This window comes from Elephas maximus, chromosome 12 (assembly GCF_024166365.1).
Source record: "Elephas maximus indicus isolate mEleMax1 chromosome 12, mEleMax1 primary haplotype, whole genome shotgun sequence".
Lineage (NCBI taxonomy): Eukaryota > Metazoa > Chordata > Mammalia > Proboscidea > Elephantidae > Elephas > Elephas maximus.
In genome coordinates, this window is record NC_064830.1 from 3,446,391 (window position 1) to 3,470,613 (window position 24,223).

Here is a 24,223-nt window from a genome sequence, read left to right on the forward strand (position 1 = left end):
ATGGGAGGACGGGAACAAAGCAGGAGAATCATCACATCTCTTTTAAAAACCTTTCTTGAGTTACACCAGGACTACATTTTCTGAATTTAGAAGCCCGTAATTTTATCTTGTGCTCTGTTGGTACAAAAGCCCTCAGGGTGTCCATAAAATTTGGGAGAAAATCATAGGTGTGCATACTGACTGGCACACACACACACACACACACCCCATCCTTTAACAGTTCATGTATCATTCTGCCACACAACCCTTGTTCTCGTCAGGAAAATAATTTCAACAAAATTTCTGAACCTTTTATAAAACAGTGGTTGTAGATATTATTTCTTCATGTTATCTATATTCATTTTTATGAGGAAAAGTATTACACATCCTCACTTGAACTTAGTTCTAAAGGAATCTTTAGTATTTTCTGTTGCTTGAGAAAAAGCATAATCCAATGGGTCTCTCATTTTTTACACAGATGCACAATGTTTAAATGTTCACCTTTGTGTTTATCTACAAATCTGTAAGAGTGCTCTTTGCACTGGATTTTTTTAAGGAGAAATGTATTAGAGAAACACCAAATGAAAAAATCTTTTGCTTCAATTGAGCTCCCTGTGTGGAGAGGTTTGTATTAGGCACACCACTTGCACTGATGGAAGAGGGTGGATAAACGCGTCCAGCCAGTCAGGTACATCAGTGCACTCTGTGGGACTTAAGGAGCTGTTAGATATCACAGCTAAATCAACCCAGGTCCTATGTGGGTTGATTTAGTCTTTTTTTTTTTCTGCTTTAGATGAAAGTTTACAGCTCAAGTTAATTTCTCATACAAAAATTTGTAGATATGTTGTTACGTGACATTAGTTGCAATCCCTATAATGTGGCGGAAACCCTGGCGGCATAGTGGTTAAGAGCTCTGCTGCTAACCAAAAGGTCGGCAGTTCAAATTCACCAGGTGCTCCTTGGAAACCTTATAGGGCAGTTCTACTCTGTTCTACAGGGTCTCTGTGAGTCCGAATCGACTCCATGGCAACAGATAATGTGACAGCACACTCCCTCTCTCCACCCAGGCTTTCTTGTGTCCACTCAATCAGTTCCTGTCCCTTCCTGTCTTCTCATCTCACCTCCGGACAGGAGCCTCCCATTTGGTCTCGTGTATCTGCTTGAACTAAGAAGCACACCCTTCACAAATATTATTTTATGTTTTATAGTCCAGTCTAGTCTTTGTCTGAAGAGTGGGCTTCAGGAATAGTTTTAGTTCTGGGTTAACAGAGAGTCCGGGGTCCATGACTTCCAGGGTTCCTCCAGTTTCTGTTGGACCATTAAGTCTGGTCTTTTTACGTGAATTTGAGTTCTGTTCTGCACTTTTCTTCCACTCCGTCAGGAATTCTCTGTTGTGTTCCCTGTCAGGGCAGTATCTAATTCTTCTGGTCTCAGGAGGATGGAGTCTCTGGTTTATGTGGTCCTTTTGTCTCCTGGGCTAACTCTAGTCTTTAAGTCATGTGGGGTTTCTTTTTTTTTTTTTCTCAAAAATAGTTATGGTACCAATAGTAAATGAATCTACAAATAGCCATTCTCCAGGTAAACCATATTTAGAGATAGTTCACCTATAAAGACTTTTTATGCTATAGTAGTTAAAGTATTGCAGATTACAATGAATGAAATGTCTTTTAACTAAAAAATTGAGCGATAAGCTTCTCAAAAGTGATAAAGTATTAAAGAAGAACCCTGGTGGGGTAGTGTTTAAGTGCTACAGCTGCTAACCAAAAGGTTGGCAGTTCGAATCCAGCAGGCGCTCCTTGGAAACTCTATGGGGCAGTTCTATTCTGTCCTGTGGGGTCGCTCTGTGTCTGAATCAACTTGACAGGAATTTTTTTTTTTAATGTGTTAAAGAAGTTATAAAGGTATTTTCCTTATTTTATTCTACTTAAAAGGCAAGATTATGCTGCTTTAACTGTTTAAGTTAATTTTTGCCAATTGGTATTTATTATGTATAAGCAATATCCATTGATCTTGTATAAAATCATTTCCTATTATTTCTTAAGTTTCCAACTACTTACTTTATATTCTAAGGCATTCTAAATTTATTACATGTCACTGGAAAAACACAAATAACTTTTTTTCCAGAGTTTGCTTTGGAGGACTTTGTACAAAATCAAATTAGGTGGTCTGAGGCCATAGCTAATACATATAATTTCAAACATAGTAATCATAAATCAATGAAAACTTGGTTTGCTATAGATTTGAAGTAGAAAGAGTACATAAATTTTAAATTGAACTGACTCATGTGCTAGATAAAACAAAAACAAAACACTGAAATAATAAAGTGGAAATTGAGTCATGTTTAGTTTCAACGTGAACTTACCTCAATGCATTTCAGAGACTATTCCTCAGTTCAGCTGCTTGGAATAGCTTAGCTCTCAGGAGCTCTGTTCTTTAGTCTACAATCAAATTAAGAGGTTGTGGTTATGCGGAACCTCAATGCTTTGAAATCAGAGAAACTTCATTATTTTATCAATAGCTGTTTCTGGTAATTTAGGGAAAACTTCATGAGAGTAATTAAATAATAGTTTAGAACTGTACTGTAAATGCACTGAAGAAGATTGCCCACAGCATCCAGCTGGAGTTCTGGGTGAGATCATCTGCGATGGTCTGTGATGGCTGGGAAGCACTGGGGTGAATTCTTCAGTGTGTGTTAAAATAGGCATCTTTAAGTTTTCTTCGAGAGGAATCTGAGAAGAATGTGAAATATACTAGGTGTTAGAGGATCTACAATGATCTCGATAAGCAAGAACAAAGGAGTAGTCTAATAGTAAGATTTTAGAGGTTTTCTTTTTAAAGCATAAAAGTCATAAAGCAAAATGTAATAAATTAATTGATGTAGAAACAATGCATACTTTGGATAATCTTGCCATTCTAAAAATGGTTTACTTCATACTTTCATCACTCTTTCATTTTCTTATTGCTTAATTTCTTTGCTTGTTTATTTTTTCTCCCTTTTCTAAAATGTTATCACCAGGAGATTGTGGTTTTGTCCTTCTTTGTGTAGGACAAAGAACTTGGTTTGGCATTTGTCTCTGGTTCCTGAAAACAACCCCTCGAATCCTCTAGCAATCAAGATTCCTTTGCTCCTTAAAACAGCCAGGCCACACTTAAAACATGTGCACATGAGTAAGGGCTACAAGCCACACCCTGGCAACAGGCACGAGGAAAGAAGGGGGTCGTGATACAGTTAATCATGCAAATTCATTGATTGGGTCCATCACAACTTTGCATTAAGGCCCCAGTCTTGCAAACTTCATTGAGGTTCCAATGACTTATAAGGGACACTGGACTTTGGAGCTTTCTCTGTTTTGGGGGGCTTCTTGGATTGGTGAGAACATCCATAAGAAGAGAGGTTAGTGTGTGCCTGGGGACAGTGGAGGCCCAGTGCTAGGAACTCTGCCAGACCTTGATGAATTTCTTCCTTTGTATCCTCTCATTATAGTAATGGGTAACTATAAGTGGTTTAAGCATTTAACTGCTAACCAAAAGATTGGCAATTTGAATCCACAGCGGCTTCTTTGGAAACCCTGTGGGGCAGTTCTGCTCTGTTCTATAGGGTTGCTCTATGAGTTGAAACCAACTGGATGGCAAAGTTTTTTTTTTTTTTTTTTTTTTTTCCAGTGAGTCTAAGTACTGTGACCCATTTTAAAGAAGGCACAAACCAAGGAGCGGTGACTCTGACTTAGGCCAGGGTGGCTAATTCACAACACTGTACAGGCAGTCAAAAGGACAGAGTCCTAACTTGTGAGGAACCAGCTTTGGGCAGCTGGTGGACAGAAGAGGGGCCATAGGCAGTTGATTTGTGAAGACCCGGCTTTGGAAAACTAGGTCACAGAGAAAGGCTGCACTGGCAGTCAAGAAGAAGGACAGAGCTCTTCTAGCTTATAACCTAGCCCCAGGGGCTAGAAAGAGGGAGGTGGTCTGGTCTAACATGCAGACTCCTGAGCCTGTGGCTGGTACCCAGTGACCTGGCCTCTAGTGGTCAGAGATGTTTTGTCCTGGCTCCTGGTGGCCAAGGATGAAGCCTGTCTATACTCTGGTTGGTTAGGGACAGAGAAGGTGCCGTGAAAGTGACTGCCGATGAGACATGGAGATGTGGGTGAGTAAAGCCTGGCTCCGCTCTCAGATGGAAGTCCGATTCGTGGGGATCCTCATCTCAGCTCGTGATCAAGGTGGGGCTTGCCCACCTTGCCCTTTTGTAGTCTTTGTAGCAGCACCTTCTTCTTCACTTCTGAAGGCTTGGTATTTAGTATATGGCACATAGTAGATGTTCAATAAAATGCATTGAAAGAATGATGAAACCACGACAAATGAGGCAGAATACAAAGAGCTGAGGATTGGACACGGAAAAGAGAACACGCACACTGTCTTTAGGCAAATGATGTGTGTCTTATATGTTTGTTTTGCCAACCACACCCTTTCCCCCACCACAAGGTATTTTTGTAAGCAATTGTGCTGATTTTTTTTTCACATGCTGCTGTTAAAAAAATAATAATAATAAGCATCACATATTTATGAAAATACCTCCTAGGTGGAGGACGAGGTTGGCAAAAAAGAAAAAAATATATATATAAAATGCAAGTTATTTGCATATAGTATGGTAGTTTTCTCAGACCGAAATTCTTAGATTTATTTATTTTTTATTCAGTGTGGCTCCAAGGGTTTAAACAGTGACCAATTGCCTTAGTCAACTAGTATTGCTATAAAACAAATATAAGTGGTGGCTTTAAAGGCAGAAGTTTTTTTTTTTTTTTTTTTTTCCTCCTCACAATTCTGGAGGGTAGAAATCCCAATCAGGGATTCGGCTTTATCCATTCCGTCGTTGTCAGTAGGCCTGGATGTTTGCTGGTGTTCCTTACACGGCATCTGTCTTCCTGTGCGTGTGTGTCTATGTCTACACCTATGTTACTTTCTGTGTAAGTCAGCTGATTAGAGCATAACCTCAACTGATCGTTTGACTACATTACATGGTACTATGAAAGGTGACTGCACGGCATTATATTAGCTGTAAGGAAGTGTAAAGTAACTACATTACATTTTATCCACAGGCATAAACCAAAACCAAACCGAATCTGTTGCTGTCTAGCTAATTTCGATTCGTAGCATGAGTTCGCAGGTGTAGGGTTAGAATTCCAACACATATCTTCAGGGGACACAGCTTAGCCCATAACACCAAGGAACAGAAATTAGGGAAGGATAAAAAAACCTGTTGCTATCAATGGACTCTGACTCATCTGATCCTATAGGACAGAGTAGGATTTCTTCACAGAGTTGCCAAGGCTGTAATCTTTGTGGAAGCAGACTGCCACATCTTTCTCCTTTGGAGTGGCTGGTGGGTTCAAACCACTGATATTTCCATTAACAGCCAAGCACTTAACCCCTGTGCAAACCAGGGCTCTTTCTGGGGAGGGATAAACCTGTTGCCATCGAGTCGACTCTGACTCATAGCATCCCTATAGGACAGGGTCCAACTGCCCCCATATGGTTTCCAGGAGCGGCTGGTGGATTGGAACTCCGTCTTTTCAGTTAGCAGCTGAGCTCTTAACCACTACATCACCAGGGCTCCCTTACGAAGGAACAGGTCCAAAAATTACAGCTGTCTTAAATAACTTGTGAGTGAATAAAAATGGGAATTATGTCTGTACACTTTTTGGTATTCAAATGTAATGAACATTGTATACCATGGCGCTCTGGTAGTGCAATGGTTAAGAGCTCAGGCTACTAACCAAGAGGTTGGCAGTGTGAATCCACCAGCAGCTCCTTGGAAACACCATGGGCCAGTTCTACCCTGTCGTATAGTGTCTCTATGAGTTGGAATTGACTCGACGGCAACAGGTTTGGTCTCTGGTATTTGCAGTGTTTCTCAAAATGCATTCCATCGAACTCTATTTGCTTAAGACGCTTGATTAGAAGGGGGCTCCCTAGACAGATACATTTGGAAAATTCTACATACACTAAATTCTCTTGAAGAGTCCGAATAAGTTTTGTGTCTTAAATTATAGTGAACTTAAAAGTCCTTTAGTAATGAAAGATGCTTAATTTTGTTTTACCCAGAATTTTCCAAATGGATTTGATCCTGATTTGATGATTTTTATCTATGACATTCCCAGACTTGCATAGAAGAAGGTGTGGGAAATGCTGATGTAATGTTACTTTAATAAAATTCACTCCAAAATTGTAGATAACCATTTTCAAGAAGCTGAAAAGCCTGCGTTGTTTTGTTTTCTACCCTTTATCTCTTATTAAATATATCCATACACATGGACGGCTATGTGTGTTTTTCCCCAAAGACTTCTTTCATTTCTATTTCCTCAGCATCAACCCCTGGGGTTTGTCAAATGGAAATCACAAGTAGAATTTCCTCTTGTAACAATAAGCTTGTCAGATAGTAAAATAATAGTGTACTCAACTCAATGCCAGACATCAGGCTTAGAAGTAATTGGGTGTGTTCAAAACTGATTTATGCCTCTCACATTTCCTTATGCACCTGTAGAATTGCTATTCTGCAAGAGCATTTCATTAATGCTTACAACCTTAAAGCTTCATGTTTTCACATGTATCTCTGGAGCCAAAGCAATTTTTCATGTAACTCTGGGCTGGAAGGATTGCTTTTTAAAAAAAAAAAAAAAAAAATTATTTTTTTCTTGTAAAATGCATTTCTGAAATATAGTATCACTGGTCTTCTTTTGAATAAAATTAATGTTTGTTATAGTAACATAGATTCTTTACTGAATCTTAACCTGTATTTTTTCAGTTCTTGTTTTGGTAAAATATTTATTTAGATGAAATGACATCAAACTTTGTTTCATTTTCAGGGTACAAAATTCACATATTTCTCTCATTTGAACCACAGGACTCACTGAAATTGCCTTTGTTATTATCTTTATTTCAGAGATAGAAAGTTAATGTTTATATATTTTATTTAGCTATGAAAATACCAAAGTAGAAATCTGAACCCAAGTCTTTGGATTCCGCATCCTTTACTGATTTAAAGGGTTGCATGGTGGCACAGTGGTTAAGAGTTCAGGCTGCTAACCAAAGGGTCAGCAGTTCAAATCCACCAGCCACTCCTTGGAAACTCCATGGGGCAGTTCTACTCTGTCCTATAGGGTCTCTATGAGTCTGAATCAACTCAAGGGCAATGGGTTTGGTTTTGGTTTGACATGTATGTATAAGGATCCCTTGTGGAGCAATGAGCGCTTAGCAAGAGAAAGATGTTGCAATCTGCTCCCATAAAGATTACAGCCTCGAAAACCCTATGGGATAGTTTACTCCATCACATGGTGTTGCTACGAGTTGAAAATTGAATTGATGGTACCTAACAACAACAGCATGTAGGTATACAGTCCCTGGGTGGCACAATGGTTTGCCCTTGACTACTAACTTAAAACTTGATGGTTCAACCCCCCAAAGAGGTCCCATGGAAGAAAGACCTGCCAATGTGCTCCCTTAAAGATTACAGGCAAAAACACCCTACGGTGCAGCTCTACTCTGTAACACATGAGGTTGCCATCAGTCAGAATCGACTCGACAGAAGCAGTTTTGCATTTTTTTTTTGGCTCATGTGTGTATAATCTCTAAATAGATTACTTACTATTTATATTGTTTTGACTGTATAGTACAGAAGCAGCAAGTTGGTTGATTTTTTTGTTTGTTTTTAGAATTCTTCCTTGAATAATTTGGAATTTTTTTTTGTTTTCTAATTACTCAGGGTTGGTGCAAATGTCCAGTTCTCTTGTGAGGACAATTATGTGCTCCAGGGCTCCAAGAGCCTCACCTGTCAGAGGGTCACGGAAACACTTGCTGCATGGAGTGACCACCGTCCAATCTGCCGAGGTGAGGTACATGCTTGGGGGCACATGTAGCTTCCAGGTCATGCATGCTTTTCTGAACACACAATGAGACTCAAGTGGAAAGCATTATAAATGGAGCAGGACTTAGAAATGATGTGTATACTTTCAGTGATGTGGGTTAGAGAAATATTTTATTGAAATTTGTTAGGAGGCAAAATTTTCAATGATATTGGTAGTTTTACATTTCTGGAAAAATATGAATAAACCTAATAATTCAATCTCACACATGCTCAATGTATCTTAGTATCTGTCTTTTAAATACAGTAAGTGTGTAATTTTGTTTTGTTTTGATTATATCTGTGATAAAGGGAGTTTGATAATGTGATTCCTAGTATTAATTTTATTAATAAATTACCTTAAACTAATCTGTGATATATTTAGCCGAGCAGGGGCAAAAATCTTCATTCAACATGTTTATGAACAAACAATCCTACCAGAATTATAGAAACCATAGTGAAACTAGCAGAAAATTGTTTGGGATATTTTAGTAGAGAAGCATTAATGAGAATTAAAAGAAAAATTAGTTTTAAAAATTGTGGCCATAAAATAATTTATGCAAACTGGTAGTTTTGAAGGGAGAATAAAAGAGATCCTACCTGACCAAGGGAAACAAACCAACTAAAGTTTTGTATATAAAAATATCTTATTCCTCCTGTAGTCTTTCTCAGGTGAATGGATTCGTTTATTTTTATTTTTTTACTACAGCTTGTGAAATAAACTAGTTGCCAGATACTTTGCTAACTTTACCTAAGTTAAAAATACTCTATTGTAGAATTTACCGTATCATACTCCTTCACCTGTAACCACTTTTGGCTTAGTAAATGCAGAGGACATGGCTTTGCATCGTTTGCCTGCACCTTGAGTCAAGGATGGGTGTGTGGACTGGCTGGCAGGGTAACTGTTTCCTTCTATTTCTACGACACTATTAAATGGAGGCTCTTCACAAAGAAGGACCATTCTTTGCTGAAGAAAATGTGACTGACCATGCCCTTTTGCTTTGTTTTTTCTGGACTACTCTGATTGTACATTTTCTAATATTAAAAATGAGATTATAAAACTTTCTTGCACCAAAATGCAAGTTGCCATCAAGTGGTAGTTATGTAAAAAAAAAAAAAAAAAAAAAAAATGCCCGTAATTGTAAATGAAGACAAAGGCACAAGTATTATCTTTACAAAAAGGAAAAAAAAAAAAAAATCATTTTATTCTTTAATATTTTTCTTGCCTCATGTACCAGAAACACACTTCACTTCTTCTAAAACCCGAACTAAACAAATAGTAAATATGCATTCATTTTGAAACTGACATTTTAGAGTTACGAAAAGGAAATAACGTGTACAGAGTAAGAAAAAGTGTGTGTGTGTGGTTCTTGTTTATTAACCCATGGATTAATACTTGTGCTGAGTCCCATCTTAGACTCAAAATGCTTTCCTGCTATCCTGACCCCAATTTATAACCTGACTTGTTAACAAATCACGTGGAGGTGCTTATCTCTTAGCAAGCAGCTGCTCTACCCAGGCTAAAGGTGGCGTACCTTCCCTCCAACCTCTTCAGCCCTCCAACCACTCTCTCTCAGAGATAATTACAACAGGAATCTTCAAGATCCTTGTTCTCATAGAACCTAACTTCCTACATGATAATTTAGAAGAGAAAAGCTCTCCCATAAGGTCTTTTTTTTGCTGCTTGATTAGTTTTTTTTCTGAAAGTCTCCACTTTTCAGTTTCTAACCCCTCACCTCTGTCTTTCAACATCTCAAAGAAAAAAACTGCTTGACTTTGTTCATCTCTTCTTTCCTCCTCCCAGCTGACGATTTACTTGTTTTGCTAAAATTAGATGCACTTTGATTTCCGTGGAGTAATGCTTTAGTTATTTTTAAATCTATTACCTTTAACTTTCCAAAATCAGCCTTAGGAAAAAACACAATCTGAATGCTCTTTAGAAACAAGGATGGCAAGACTTCTGCTCACTTACTTTGGACGCCTCACCAGGAAAGACCAATTGCTAGAAAAGGACATCACGGTTGGGAGAGAGTCAGTAAAAATGCGGAAAATCCTCAATGAGAAGAATTGACATCACAGCCAAAATAATGGACTCAAATGTCCCATCAGTCATGAGGATGGCACAGGACCAGAGAGCTTTGTTCTGTTATACACAAGGTTGCCATGAGCTGGAGCCATCTTCACAGCAGCTAACCACAAAAAGTGCTGGAAAAGATTCTAAGAATGAGTTTCCATAGAGGATAAATATACAAAGTGTAACTAGAACAGACTGTGTCTGGGGATACCACAACAACAAAAATTTTTTTTTCAAAATTTAAAGTTTAAAGATATATTTTAGTATATTTGAAGTAGTAAAACATTAAACAATAACAACAACAAAAATGTAAACAAAAAGTCCTAAAAACAACTAAATAGGAGATTTGGGATGTACTGCTTAGAATTATGTGACAAAAATTATGTAACAAGCATCCAGAACCCAGAATAACTTAAACAAAATAGAAACTTGTTTCTCTCTAAGTCTAGAGTTAGGCAACATAGAACAAGGATAAGGCTGTGTTCTAGGGACCAAAGTTTCCTCAAGACCTACTCTGTCTTCCCTGTGGTGATGCCATCACCATCATGGTCCAAGATGGTATCCAAATTCCAGGGAACAGGATGGAAGAAGGTGAGAAGAAACAGGGAAAGGACACCTTGTAGCCTTCTCACATGCATTTCCACTCAAACCTGTCTAGTCAGATCTCCTTACCTTGTTGTGAGACTTAGAAATACAGGTCTTATTTATTTATTTATTTATTTTAAATCCTGGATAGTCAAATATACAGCAAGATACTATATTAATATGGAATAAAGAAGAATGGATATTAGGGGACAAAAGGCAATCTCCTCCAGGGGTGCGTACTTCTCTAAGAAGGATAGAACCAAAAAAAAAAAAAAAAAAAACCAAACCCACTGCCGTCGAGTCAATTCCGACTCATAGTGACCCTACAGGACAGGGTAGAACTGCCCGATAGAGTTTCCAAGGAGAGCCTGATGGATTCAAACTGCCGACCTCTTGGTTAGCAGCCATAGCACTTAACCACTAGGCCACCAGGGTTTCCAAGAGTCTGAATCAACTCAACGGCACAGGGTAAGAAGGATAGATGAACTAAATTATTGAGTCAATCTCACAAATTTTGTGTTTTCCTTTGTCTTCTGCAGTTTTCCACGAGGGGAGTGGGCAAATCAGTTAGGCAACCATTATGTCTTCTCTGAGCTTTTTGACATCTTTGTATTAGGGTACTTCATTTGGTCCAGAATTTCATTTGTAAGTAATATGGGTGACAAAAGGAGAGGAGCTGTTTGCACATAAATATCTCGTTCTCGACTCCAGAAGAAGGGACATTTGTAAGTATTAACACTGAATAAGAAAACTGTCCTCCACTTAGACACCCTTTCTGTGTCCTTTAAGCATATCCTAACAACATGACCCTCTCACACAGGGCAGCTTATTTTTCTTCAAAGCCAGTATGAAAATCTCTCTCCGGTTGCCTAAGGTGGAGTCCTATTTAACATAAGGTAGTTACCAGGTAGCAAAACTTAATCAAAGAAATGGCTAGCTCATCACATTCACAGATCCCAATGCTCAAGGGAAGGGGATTATATAGATTGTGTACTCTAGACGCCAGGAATCTTGGAGAACCCCTTAGAATTCTTCCTAACACATTCCACACTCTAGCTCCAATGATTCACATAAAAATACATTCACTTCTCTCCAAGGTTCCCAGGGTCTCGTACCATTGCCGCATCAGTTCGACTTCCAAAATCTCATCACCTAAATTGTCTAAAACAGGTGACTATTAGACTCCTGGGTATGAGTGCAGCCTGTACGGAGCAATCTCTCTCTCTGTCTGTACCTGTGAAATTAAAGAGGCAAGTTATCTGCCTCAGAGCTCCTAACGTGATTATGGGGCAGGTCGGCTTTAGACATATTGGTTCAATAAGGGGTAGAATGGCTGGTAAAAGTGAGCCACTCATCCATGTTGTTGTTAGTCACTGTCCAGTTGACTTTGACTCTTGGTGACCCCATGGGTGCGTAGTAGAACTGCTCCTAGCATTTGCATGGTTGTGGCCTTTTGGTAGCAGATCACCAGGCCTAACTTCTGAGGTAGGTTTGAATTGCCAACCTTTGAGCTAGTAGCCTATTACTTAATCATTTTGTGCCATTCAGGGACTCCCACTGGTCCATAGAGTACTACTCTCTGAGCTATTGATCACACTCTGTGTCATGCTTCTTTTCCTTGGAAAGTAGTATGTGTTAGCAGCTTTTTCATTATCAGTAGGATTTTGAAGATCTGATAGCCTGCTTTTATTTTGTACCCTTCTGGTCCAAGCTAGCAGTATTCTGCTGATGTAATTTTTCCAAGAAACTTGTGGGTTATCTATGTATTTTCATGATGTTTACTCCATTAGACAAAAGCCTCACCCACAAATGTGTTTGAGATGATCCTTTCTTTATCTGAGACTCCTGCTGAAATGCCCCTAAGCTTTTTTTGAAGGCTTTTTGTTTGAGTGAGAAGATCTGTGAGGTAAATCTTTAATCTCTTGAAAGGGCTCTTCTTGTGACTGAATACTCTCAAACTTTTGATGGTTCTTAGAATTTAGCAACAGTTTGAACAGTTACACACTCAGCCTTTTCTCTATGCCAAGATTTTGACAGTTATTTTCAACTTTTAGCATACTTTGTGACCTGGAAAGGCTGAGAAATTTCAAAAGCATCCAGTTTTTGACTTGTTATGTTTAACAGCTTTTGCCTCAATTTGCTTCCCTCTTACATTTTACTATAAGCAGTATGAAGAAACCAGTGGCATCTTTAATGCTCTGCTTAGAACTATCCTTACCTATATGTTCCAGTGGGTCACTTAAAACTTCTGTTTTCACCTAACTGCAGGACCTGATATTTCTAAGCTTTCTAGCACTACATAACAAAACCATTGCCATCAAGTCGATTCCAACTCATAGTAACCCTACATAACAAGGACCCCTTTATTTTGGTTTCTAATAACGTGTCCTTCACTTCTCCTCAAGCCTTCGCCAGTAATGTCCTTAAAACCCAGATTTCTGTTCAAGAAAATTTAGACTTTCGCACTCATGCTCCTCAAAATTCTTCTGACCTCTATTCACTCCTCAGTTCCAAAGCTGTTCCTACATTTGTTATGGCAACATCCCATTCCCAGGTTCTACATTCACATGAGTTAGTTTTCGACCAGAAAAGCATAACCAATAAAATGGAAATACAAGTATATTGATTCATTACAAGGAATTGGGTTACACAATTTCTGGGGCCAACCATGCATGTTTGAAGTCTACAGAACAGTCAGTCAGGAGGGGCTACTTGTAGCAGGCTAGACCCCAAGAGGCTTGATCATAGATGCTCTCCATAGACTGCAGTCTTTCTTTTTCCAAAGAAGATCTAAGCCCCCTTTTAAAAGCTTTCTAAGTGATTAAGTTAGGTCCACCCAGGATAACCTCCCTAACTTAAAGTCAGTCGATTAGGGACTTAACTCACATTTGCAAAATTCCTCACAGGAGTACTTCATTTGGTTCAGATTGGTATTTGATTGAATAACTGGGAGAAGGGATATGCGTGCTACAAAAGGGCTACGCAGATGAATGGCCAAATGCATTAGAGAATCTATTGGCTGATGCTGCAAAGGGATTACTCTGGGAAAACTCTGGCTCAGTGCCAGAAATAAAATGCAAGACATACATGTAATGTAAGACGAAACAGGTGAAATTAATTTTAAATTTAAAAATGTTTTATTATTTGTCTTTTATATTATATTTTATAGTATATATTACATGCTATATTATTTTATATCTTAATTTTTAAATTCAATAATATACTTTATTTAATACAATATATCCAAATATTATTTTAACATATAGTCAGTATATGTTTTTGTTGTCGTTGTGTTAAGTTTTTTAAATACATTGTGCATTTTTGGGGGGTTTGCATTTTACAGTGAATCTCATTTCAGACTAGCCACATTTTAAGTGCTCAGTAGGAACACGTGAGGAGTGGCTTTCCTACTGAACACCACCACTCTAGATATCTGGGTCTGCTTTCACAACATCACTCTGGATACTTGTCTCAGCTCTCAGTCCTAGTGTTCTTCCTATGGATGGAAAGCAATCAACACCCTTGTAGGTGTGAAGGAGGAAAAGGAACTTAATGAGTCATAACCTGTTCCCTGGCTGACATCCCTCACTGTAACACATACTTTCTTCAATTAAAATCCATAAGTTTTTAAGTTGGCAACTGTTGGAACTCTGAGTATGCCATCATTCTCTTTTTTAAACAGTGTTTCTACTTGCTTCTAATGACTTATTCCTCAATTAGAGAAGAGCTTTAAAAAAAAACTGGAACTTTATTTCTGCAAAAAGATAAATGTAGATATCTAAAATATAGGGAAAAATGGATACAATGGAACTTAACAACGTTTCAGATACTACCCAAAACAGCCTGTAGGAATACCTACTTGGCTATCAGTAGATTTTGAACAGCAAATGTGTTTCTGAGGACATTTTCCACTCTGTGCCTATCACCATAATAAAGAGTACACGAAGAAGAGAACACATCATGTTTTGGCTTTTCCTAATGCATCGTTACCATTTAAAAAACATTTATACTGGTAAGTTCAGCCCCATATTCTAAATTCAACCATGTATCAAAGATAATGCCTCTGGTTTGAACATTGTGCACGTTACAAGTGTAAAGATATCTCGGATCAGTGAATTAAGGGAAGGCTGATTCCTCTAGGTTCCCATCTTCGTGACGGGTCTCTAACTCTTACACCATCACCATGCCTTCTCTACAGAAAGAATAGCCGATAGACGCATTTGATAAATCGCAGTAAGGCAGACGTGATCCTTCACATCTGGGTACCGGTGTCGTTAGCCAATGCTTACATTAGCTAATTAGTTTTGAGAACTAGGGGAACATTACCTTTTCTTTCTGTTACCAAACAGATGAATGGTTGTCATAGCTCAGTAATTATACAAGTGATTTTGTTTGAAATTACGCTTACTTCATTTAGGGATATGAAAACAACTATTATGGTTTTTCACAGGATAAAACATTATAAGCTGTTTAAAACTGTATGGGTATCTTTAACTGGCAGAGGATAGAGTTATATTTTTAAGAAAATATTCAGGCTGGCACTTCATTCCGCCAGTTAAGGGGAACTTATGTAGAGAAGTAGTGAAGTCCAGGTAATGCAGTGGTTAAGAGCTTGGCTGCTAACCAAAGGTCAACCATTTGAATCCTCCAGCTGTTCCTTGGAAACCCTATGGGGCAGTTCTACTCTGTCCTATAGGGTCCTTATGAGTTGGGATTGACTCTATGGCAACTTTTTTTTTTTTTTTGGTTGGGGGTGCTATGGAGAGAAGTAGTCCTGGTTCTAAATTTACATGAGTTAGTTTTCAACCAAAAAGCAGAACCAGTAGAATGGAAATACAAGTATACTGATTCATTACAAGTTAGACTACTCAGCTGCTAACCAAAAGATCAGCAGTTCGAATCCACCAGCCAGTCTGTAAGAGAAAGATGTGACAGTCTGCTTTCCTAAAGATTACAGCCTTGGAAACCCTATGGGGCAGTTCTACTCTGTCTTATAGAGTTGCTACAAGTCGTAATTGACTGGACTACAGTGGGTTTGGTTTGGCATGTGAAGAACTTTCTTTAATGCTAATGAAATTTAATCTGTGAAATTCGTATTTCTTGTTGCTTTCTGAGTTGAAAAGACACATATGAAAATAAAGTACTACTTGCAACCGTAACTGTGGTTACACAGAAGCTAATTAGAGCCATTAAGGTCACAGAATGAAATTATTACCTTGGGATTTCAGGTTAGATTAGCTAGGAATTATCTTTAATTTATTAATTTATCATTTATCAAGAATTTTTAAAGCTTATTTTTTTCTGATCATATAGAAAGTAACTTTTAAATAGCAATAAATAGATTATTTACACCTAAATATTGACTCTTTTTTCTACCTGGTTAAGTGTCCAGAGGCAATTTTAAGATTATATTTTGTCTATTGATTGTCATAAGTTCATAATGTTAGAGATTTAAAGAAACACACACAGAAACACTTCTCACTTTTATTCTAATTCCAATGAATTTGAAGAAAGTTCTGCTTTTGCTTCTAGACTCCTATAACTTTGTACTTATAGTATACTTCGGAGGAAAAAAAAATGTTTTCCAGGTTTTTTTTTTTTTTTTTTTTAGTGAAATCATTGCCAATAATAAAGCTTTATGTTTTTATACTCATCCCAAACTCTACTGACACAAAATAACCTTAACAGTAATGTTTATTAAATGTTAATAAGTGTTCCCAGGACATGTGAAGCAAGTTTTTGACTTGGTATCTTTGCACTTTGTACCTTTCACTGGAAACACTCGTCCCCCAGATACCCACATGGCTCTCTGCCTTAAGTCTTTCACAAAATGGCATCTCATCCAAAATTCTTCCATGAGCACCAGCCTTATTAGTTGGAATAAACTTGATAGCAACAGGTTTTGGGTTTTGAAGAAGGGAAAAATTGGGTTTTGTTTCTCTCTGCTGTATCCCCAACGCCTAAAACACTGCCTGATTCATAATAAGCATTACAGGGAGAGAGAGAGAGAAGGAAAGGGGAGAGAGAGAAAGAAAGGTAGATAGAGAGGGAAAGGGAGAGACAGAGAGCAGGAAAGAGAGAGAAAGGGAGAAAGAGAAAGAGAGAGAGAGAGGAGAAGGAAGAGGGAGAGAGAGAAACAGGGAGAGAGAGACAGGGAGGGAGAAGGAGAGACACAGAGAGAAAGGGAGAGAAAGAGAGGGAGAGGGAGAGAGAGGGAGAGAGAGGAAAAGGGAGAGAGAGAGAGGAACAGTGAGAGAGACAGACAGAAAGAGGAAGAGAGAGAGAGATTCTTGACAGTATGGTAGTTAAGAGCTTGGCTCCTAACCAAAAGGTCATCAGTTTGAATCCACCAGCTGCTCTGCTCCTTGAAAACCCTATGGGGGAGTTCTACTCTGTCCTATAGGGTCACTAATAGCTGGAATTGACTCAATGGCAACAGGTTTAGGTTTTATATATATATATAAAATCTTTAATAAATAAATACCTATGCTGAGACACATTAGGCAATGTGCCTAGTGCTTCACTTGCATTATTTCCTTTGATCCATACAGGAATGCAAGGATAGAATTAAGACTATTATATTAAATTGAATAAACCAAGAGGCTTAAAAGATTAAATAGTTTAAGATTAGAGAGCTAGTTAACTGCATAAGCTAGGCCTGGATCTCAGGTCTGATTAGCAAGCTTTTAACCTCTATGACTTACTGTGGGCATTCTGGTTTATGACCTGGATATTATTATATAAAATACAGGATGGATAAAAATGTTTGTCTCTAAAAACACACAAGGAAGAGATTAACCAATACAATGACTGATTTGTTTAAAAGAAGATTTAAAATGAGAGTCCTGGTATTCTGTTACATTTAGTCAGAGTATTTCTCTCTTCTAATTTGATTATTACTATAGAATGGTAAAGATTCCTGGGACTGAATTTAAACAGACAAATTTCATATTAAATGATTTAAATTATACAAAACAATTATATTTATAGTTAATAAATATCCATTGATTAAACGAGTAAATGGCATGTACCAGCATTCAAAAATGTTTAGTCTTCTGCATTTCCACTTTTCTTCTTGATATATTTCATTTCCAATTTATTATTTTGTGAATTCTAGGTTTCTTTTAAAGACCAGCAAGATCTAAGCGAATTTTTATTCTATAAATTTAATTACTGCCAAATGAGTAATATTAGTTGAGCATTAGTTCACAGTTATCATCGAATGACATTCATGAAAGATTTGAACTCACATGATTTTACATCAGGTGTTAAATTTCCGAGAAGATCCTGATAAGAAAAGGCCTCAGCAGAAGTAAAAGTGGTATTCAATTATAATGTGTGTAAGCATGTAGATATAAATTTCAATTATAAGAATATGTTTAAATATGAATAAGTAATTAACATTAGTAAGTTAATTGCTAATTCAGTTACTTAATTAAATACACTGATGAGTAGTCGAATGCCTGTATAGTACAGAAGTGATTGTAAGGGAGGGAGTTCCTCCACCTCCAAGGACAGTGTGAAATTGGCCAGTGGCAATAAGGACACAATTGCCTAAGCTTTCCTTCTGTTGGGGAAGCTATGCAATCCCTTCTTATCATGGAATGAGGAGCTGGGCAGAGTCCATGGATGCAAAGAGACAGGCAAGATGGTAAGGCTGCAGATTTCTAATCTTCAGGGTCAGATCTTATAGCTTCATTTTATGAATTCCCAGAACATCAGTTGAGTTCATATTCAGTTAAGTACAAAAACACCTGGCAAAGTAAAATAGATGTTGTTTATACCAAAAGTTACAGCAACTCTTCTCCTTCTTTAGAAAAGACCACATGCATTGCTTCTATTCCCTAACCACCATCTATTCTTCAGCCTACAGCCTGGTTTCTCCCTCACTATTCCAGCTCACATGATCTGATAGACAACAGCAGAAACATCCTAACTGACACTTCTCATAGCTCCCTGACATCTCTTTACTACCCTTTTTCCTACTGATACTCATTAGAGACGATTCAATGGAAAGGTCAGTCATGGTCATCTCTTTATCTCTCTGACTGCTCCATTTTCTTCTCTAGTTCTCATTCCCAAATATAGGAGTGAGTTTGTTTTTTGTTTTAAATTTCAAGTATAATAGATATTAAAAAAAAAAAAAATTAACTCTCAGGTGCCTGAAGCTGATGGAGGAGCAAAAATATATATATATATATATATAATTCCGAGTAATAGATCTCTGCTGCTGGAGAACAAGAAGATAAAGGGCATCCTGAACTTCAATCACCACATGGGTCTGGAGAGCATCTAGTAGAAATCATAACTCAAGCTACATAATTATTTGATAAAGACCCTACACATAAATGATTGAACTTTGAGTAGTTGCCAGTGGAAAAGCAGGGAATTATCTTTGGCCAGTAGGAAATTCTTAAAGCAAGAAATCCGTGATTGGGAATCACATTTGAGGTGACGATGACAGAAAAGGTCATCAGATGACAAAACTATAAACGATTAACATGGAGACAATTTAGATTGGTGAGGACTGTGGCACTGGTCGAATGTTTCAACACTATTCTCAGAAAGACGATTAGAATTAGTTAATTATAGTTTGATCATATGATTTACGGTTGCTATACTTTTTCAAAAACTACAAGAACAAATATTTACTGAGCAAATTATCTAGTACCAGGAATTGTTCTAGTTGTTGAAGTTGTAGAAGTGAACAAAATAAACCAAATTTCTGCTCCTATTCCTCCCACATATCACGTTTTAGCTGATCTTTTGATGGTGAACTAAAAAGTGTAGATGAATAAAAGAACTAAAAATAACTTGTTATTAAGATGTGTTGCAAGGATAACAGATAAATTTCTAAGGAAAAAAGAAAACTTACTTTATGGATTAATTTCACAACTTTTGGTGAGGAATATCTATAAAGAACCTGGAGTTTTAACATGCTTAATGTGATACTCAGTAGTATGTGCGCTTGGAATTGTGGGAAAAGCATTGGTTTTCTTTAAATATTTTATGAATAGTCATTTCATGAAAATATATAATTACTAAAAATCATATTTCCCCAAGCAATGGATCAGATGACTTTCATGGAGAGCTGGTAATCAACCGTAGTAAGTCAAGTTAGGGCCAAGCTTCAAAGCAGGCTACTGGGATACAAAGCCTTTGGCAGAGTCCCAGGCGTGTTGAGCTATTCTGGAGGAGTTACAGCTGGGCCAAATGATAGGATGAGTCCAACTTGCCAGAGGGAATATAGCAAATTAGTTCACTACTGCACACGTTCTTCAGATATATTTCTTCAAAGTTTGAAGTTATTAAATTGAAAATTTGATGATATTGATTTATGTAATACATATTTATTGAGTAACGCTACACAGAGTCGCTATGCCAAAAAGAGTTGGTCAATACTCAACCATTTCAGGAGGAAGCATATGATCAAGAACCAATGGTACCGAAGGAAGAAGTCCAAGCTACACTGGAGGCATTGGCAAAAAACAAGGCTTCAGGAATTGATAAAATACCATTTGAGATGTTTCAACAAATGGATGCAGCACTGGAAGTGCTCACTAATCTATACCAAGAAATTTGAAAGACAGCTACCTAGCCAGCCAACTGGAGGAGATACATATTTATGCCTATTCCAAAGAAAGGAGATTCAACTGAATGCAGAATTTATGGAACAATACACTTAATAACACACGCAAGTAAAATTTTGCTGAAGATCATTCAAAAGTGGCTGCAACAGTACATCAACAAGGAACCACCAGAAATTCAATCTGAATTCAAAAGAGGATGCAGAACCAGGGATATCATTGCTGATGTCAGATGGATCCTGGCTGAAAACAGAGAATACTAGAAAGATGTTTACCTATACTTTGTTGACTATGCAAAGGCATTCGACTGTGTGGATTATAACAAACTATGGAAACATTGGGAAGAATGGGAATTCCAGAACACTTAATTGTACTCATGAGGAACGTTTACATAGATCAAGAGGCAGTCGTTAGAACAGAACAAGGGGATATTGTGTGATTTAAAGTCAGGAAAAGTGTGTGTCAGGATTGTATCTTTTCACCATACCTATTCAATCTGTATGTTGAGCAAATAATCAGAGAACCTGGACTATATGAAGAAGAATGGGGCATCAAGATTGGAGGAAGATGCATCAACAACCTGTATTGTGCAAATGACACAACCTTGCTTGCTGAAAATGAGGAGAATTTGAAGCACTTACTGATGAAGATCAAAGACCACAACCTTCAGTATGGATTACACCTTAACATAAAGAAAACAAAAATCCTCACAACTGGACCAATAAGCAACATCGTAATAAATGAAGATTGAAGTTATCAAGAATTTTGTTTTACTTGGATCCACAATCAACACCCATGGAAGCAGCAGTCAAGAAATCAAAAGATGCATTGCATTGGGCAAATTGGGTGCAAAAGATCTCTTCAAAGAGTTAAAACACAAAGATGTCACCTTGAAGATTAAGGTATGCTGAATCCAAGCCACTGTGTTTTGAATCTCCTCATATGCAAGTGAAAGCTGGACAATGAACAAGGAAGATGAAAGAAGAATTGATGCCTTTGAATTATGATGTTGGCAGAGAACACTGAATGTACCATGGACTGCCAAAAGAAGGAACAAATCTGTCTTGAAAGAAGTACAGAAAGAATACTCCTTAAAAGCAAGAATGGTGATACTAGGTCTCACATATTTTTGGAGATGTTATCAGGATGGATCAGTCCCTGCAGAAGGACATCATGCTTGGTAAAGTAGAAGATCAGCAAAAAAGAAGACCCTCAAAGAGATGGATTGACAGAGTGGCTGCAACAATGTGCTCAAGCTTAACATCGATTTTGAGGATGGCACGGGGCCAGATAGTGTTTCCTTCTCTTCTACATAGGGTCACAATGAGTCTGGACATATTCGACAGCACCTAACGACAACGTTATGCTTATACCTGCTAGTGGTTATACAATGTAACATAAAGGTTTTATAAGTCCAATTTTATTGATATTTTTTTTCTAAGATTTTCTAATTGATATTGTTAACGTTAGAGTGCTGTAGGAAGAATTTCACGCCTGAAATTCAAGATCCTCTCTGAGAACATGCTCCCATAAATAGCCTCAGGAAAGAGTGAAATATTAGAATGTTGGGAGTGTACGTGTTTGTATTCAGTTCTCTTTTAGGGAAACTTTGGAGCTATGACAATTCTGCTGCATTTTGAAATCCAAATTTTTTTTTTAATCTATATTTAAGAAATGTTTATATGGAAAATATATACCAATATTTTAAAGTGTAATTGTGGCATAGTAATTGCTATCAATGTATGTATAATAAAGTTTTATTTTTCAGTAGTAGATACTGAGCAACTCAAAAATTATATAAAATAATCTTGTTATATTTTTATATGTCAGAGACTATAGACAATGTATACAATGCCAAAGATACATAGATAAATAAGAAAAGGGTCCTGTTGCCAAGGCTGAGGAATTCACAACCTTGTAAGACTATAGGTCTGTAAGTCAATAATTACAAAGAATAAGTATTACGAGGCCCTGAGTGTCACAAATGCTTAACCGCTAGGGTACCAGGTGAAAGCTTGGCAGTTAGAACTCACCCAGAGGCACCTTGGAAGATAGACCTGGCAACCTGTTTCCAAAAGGTCACAGCCATGAATACCCTGTGGAGCAGTTCTACTCTGTACAAACAGTGTCGCCATGAGTTTGAATTGATTCTACAGCAGCTAACAGAAACACCAAAAAAGGTAGTTGGAGATATAGACAAAATTTGTATTATTTCTATATAATGTAAATGAGGGAAACGTACACTTTCCTGAACAGTTAGGAGAAGCTGGATTAAATCATTTCTCCTGGTTCCTGCCACAAGGTACACCTTGGATGTCAAGAATCTCATCTGTTTAGTTTTGTAACTGAATCTCCTAGAACAACCTGACCTGTAGTAGATGCTCAATAGATGAGAGGAAGGGAGGGAGGATGGGTCATTGTTAGAAGTAATTCTTCATCTCATGACAGTTTATTTGGTTTGTGTGATATAATATCTTAGAAAATAGGAAACAGAGCTTCTCATGTATTTTTTTTCTTGTGAAATTAGTATCTTCTGCACTTTTCTCAAACCCTGTTTAAGCTATTAAAATTAAAACAACCTTGTAAAAACACAGGTCTGTAAAAAATAGAGGATTCCACTTGATTTCCACAGATTACTTAGTGATTAAAAAAAAAAAAAACTCTTCTTTCTAAAGAGGAGAGTGACTGAATTATAGTTTACCCAAAAGTGAAGGAAGTGCTTAGAACTTCATGTGATTTTTATCAGTCACTTGGTCTTTGATTTCAACTTTAAAATATGTTCTTTTTTCCTTTTAGAGGCACCGTATCTATTTTCTTTCTTTAAACTTTCAACAGTAATCTAATTTTATGTGCTCTGAAGAAATCAGTAACATCCTCACTTCATGTGAAAGAATGAAGCTGTGGGATGAGAAGTCCTCGTCAGGTTCACGTAGTGTGAGACAGAGCTGAAACTTCCACTCTGGTCTCCTGAATCCCACTGCGGTGTGTTTTTAACTCTTTTGTGTATCCATGCGGCAACTGAATGTCTATACAGACCCACTTTGAGTTAGAATGAGATTTCAAGTGGACTAATTTGATATTGGACGCTGGTGGCACAATGGTTAAGAGCTCACCCGCTGACCAAAAGGTCAGCAGTTTGAATCCACCAGCCACTTCTTGGAAACCCTGTGGCGCAGTTCTACTCTGTCCTATAGAGTTGCTATGAGTTATAATTAACTTGATGGCAACAGTTTTGTTTTTAATAGTGGTATTATCACTTAGATCACTCAGTGAAGGATAATGCCATTGGAAATGCAATGCTAACATAGATGCTGGTGATGAAGTTCAGTGTAACACTACAAACACCACACAAGGGTACTGACAGCTGAGTAAAACCTACCTGCCAAACATTGAGCTCATGAATCACTTTTCATCATCATCATTTAACATCTTACTCTAAGTTCCATGTTAGTGTTATGTTTTACCACACTGATAGGATGTAGAAAAATAACTCTGTTTCTGTGTATTTCTAGCTAGAACATGTGGATCCAATCTGCGTGGACCCAGTGGCGTCATCACGTCCCCCAATTACCCAGTACAGTATGAAGACAATGCACACTGTGTGTGGGTTATCACTACCACAGATCCAGACAAGGTAAGGCTTTCACTGTCCACCTCTATGTAGTTCGTGTGATCAGTACACTTGCTGAGTAACTGTTTAAGACAAACAAATATCGTGCATCCTTAAATTTCGTTGTTTCAGTTAGATTTGTTAATTCTGTGTTATATACCTTTATATCCACATTTATCTGAAAGCATGTCTGGAACCCCAATATAAAGTGAACTTTGTCAGCGTGGCTTCTTCCTACGGGTTTTAGAGGTTATGCTCACATGCTTCCTTCATGTAATTTAACAGCTTTCATGTATGTTGATCTTTCTTAACACAGGACTCTGATACCATGTCTGAAGCTTTCTTAATACCACAGAATTTCTGTGCAGTCCTATATAACGTTAGAAATGCTAAACTATTGAGTGTTCAGATCTAGGAGCAGAAAAGTTCTGATTTTAGATTCAATCGAGTGTCCATCACTGATGCCTTTTGCTTTCTGTTTGCTTATTATACTTCTA

The 24,223-nt window shown here is 37.6% G+C and overlaps 1 protein-coding gene across 1 annotated transcript in view; it reads left to right on the top strand.

Annotated features, from left to right (window-relative positions):
- The window catches only part of CSMD1 (CUB and Sushi multiple domains 1), a 2,087,969-nt gene that overhangs the window by 1,423,691 nt on the left and 640,055 nt on the right, over positions 1-24,223 (top strand). Inside the window, exons 9-10 of the mRNA XM_049902971.1 lie at positions 7,733-7,857; positions 23,629-23,750. Of these exons, the coding sequence (XP_049758928.1) occupies positions 7,733-7,857; positions 23,629-23,750 (247 nt within the window). The remainder of the gene's footprint in view (positions 1-7,732; positions 7,858-23,628; positions 23,751-24,223) is intronic.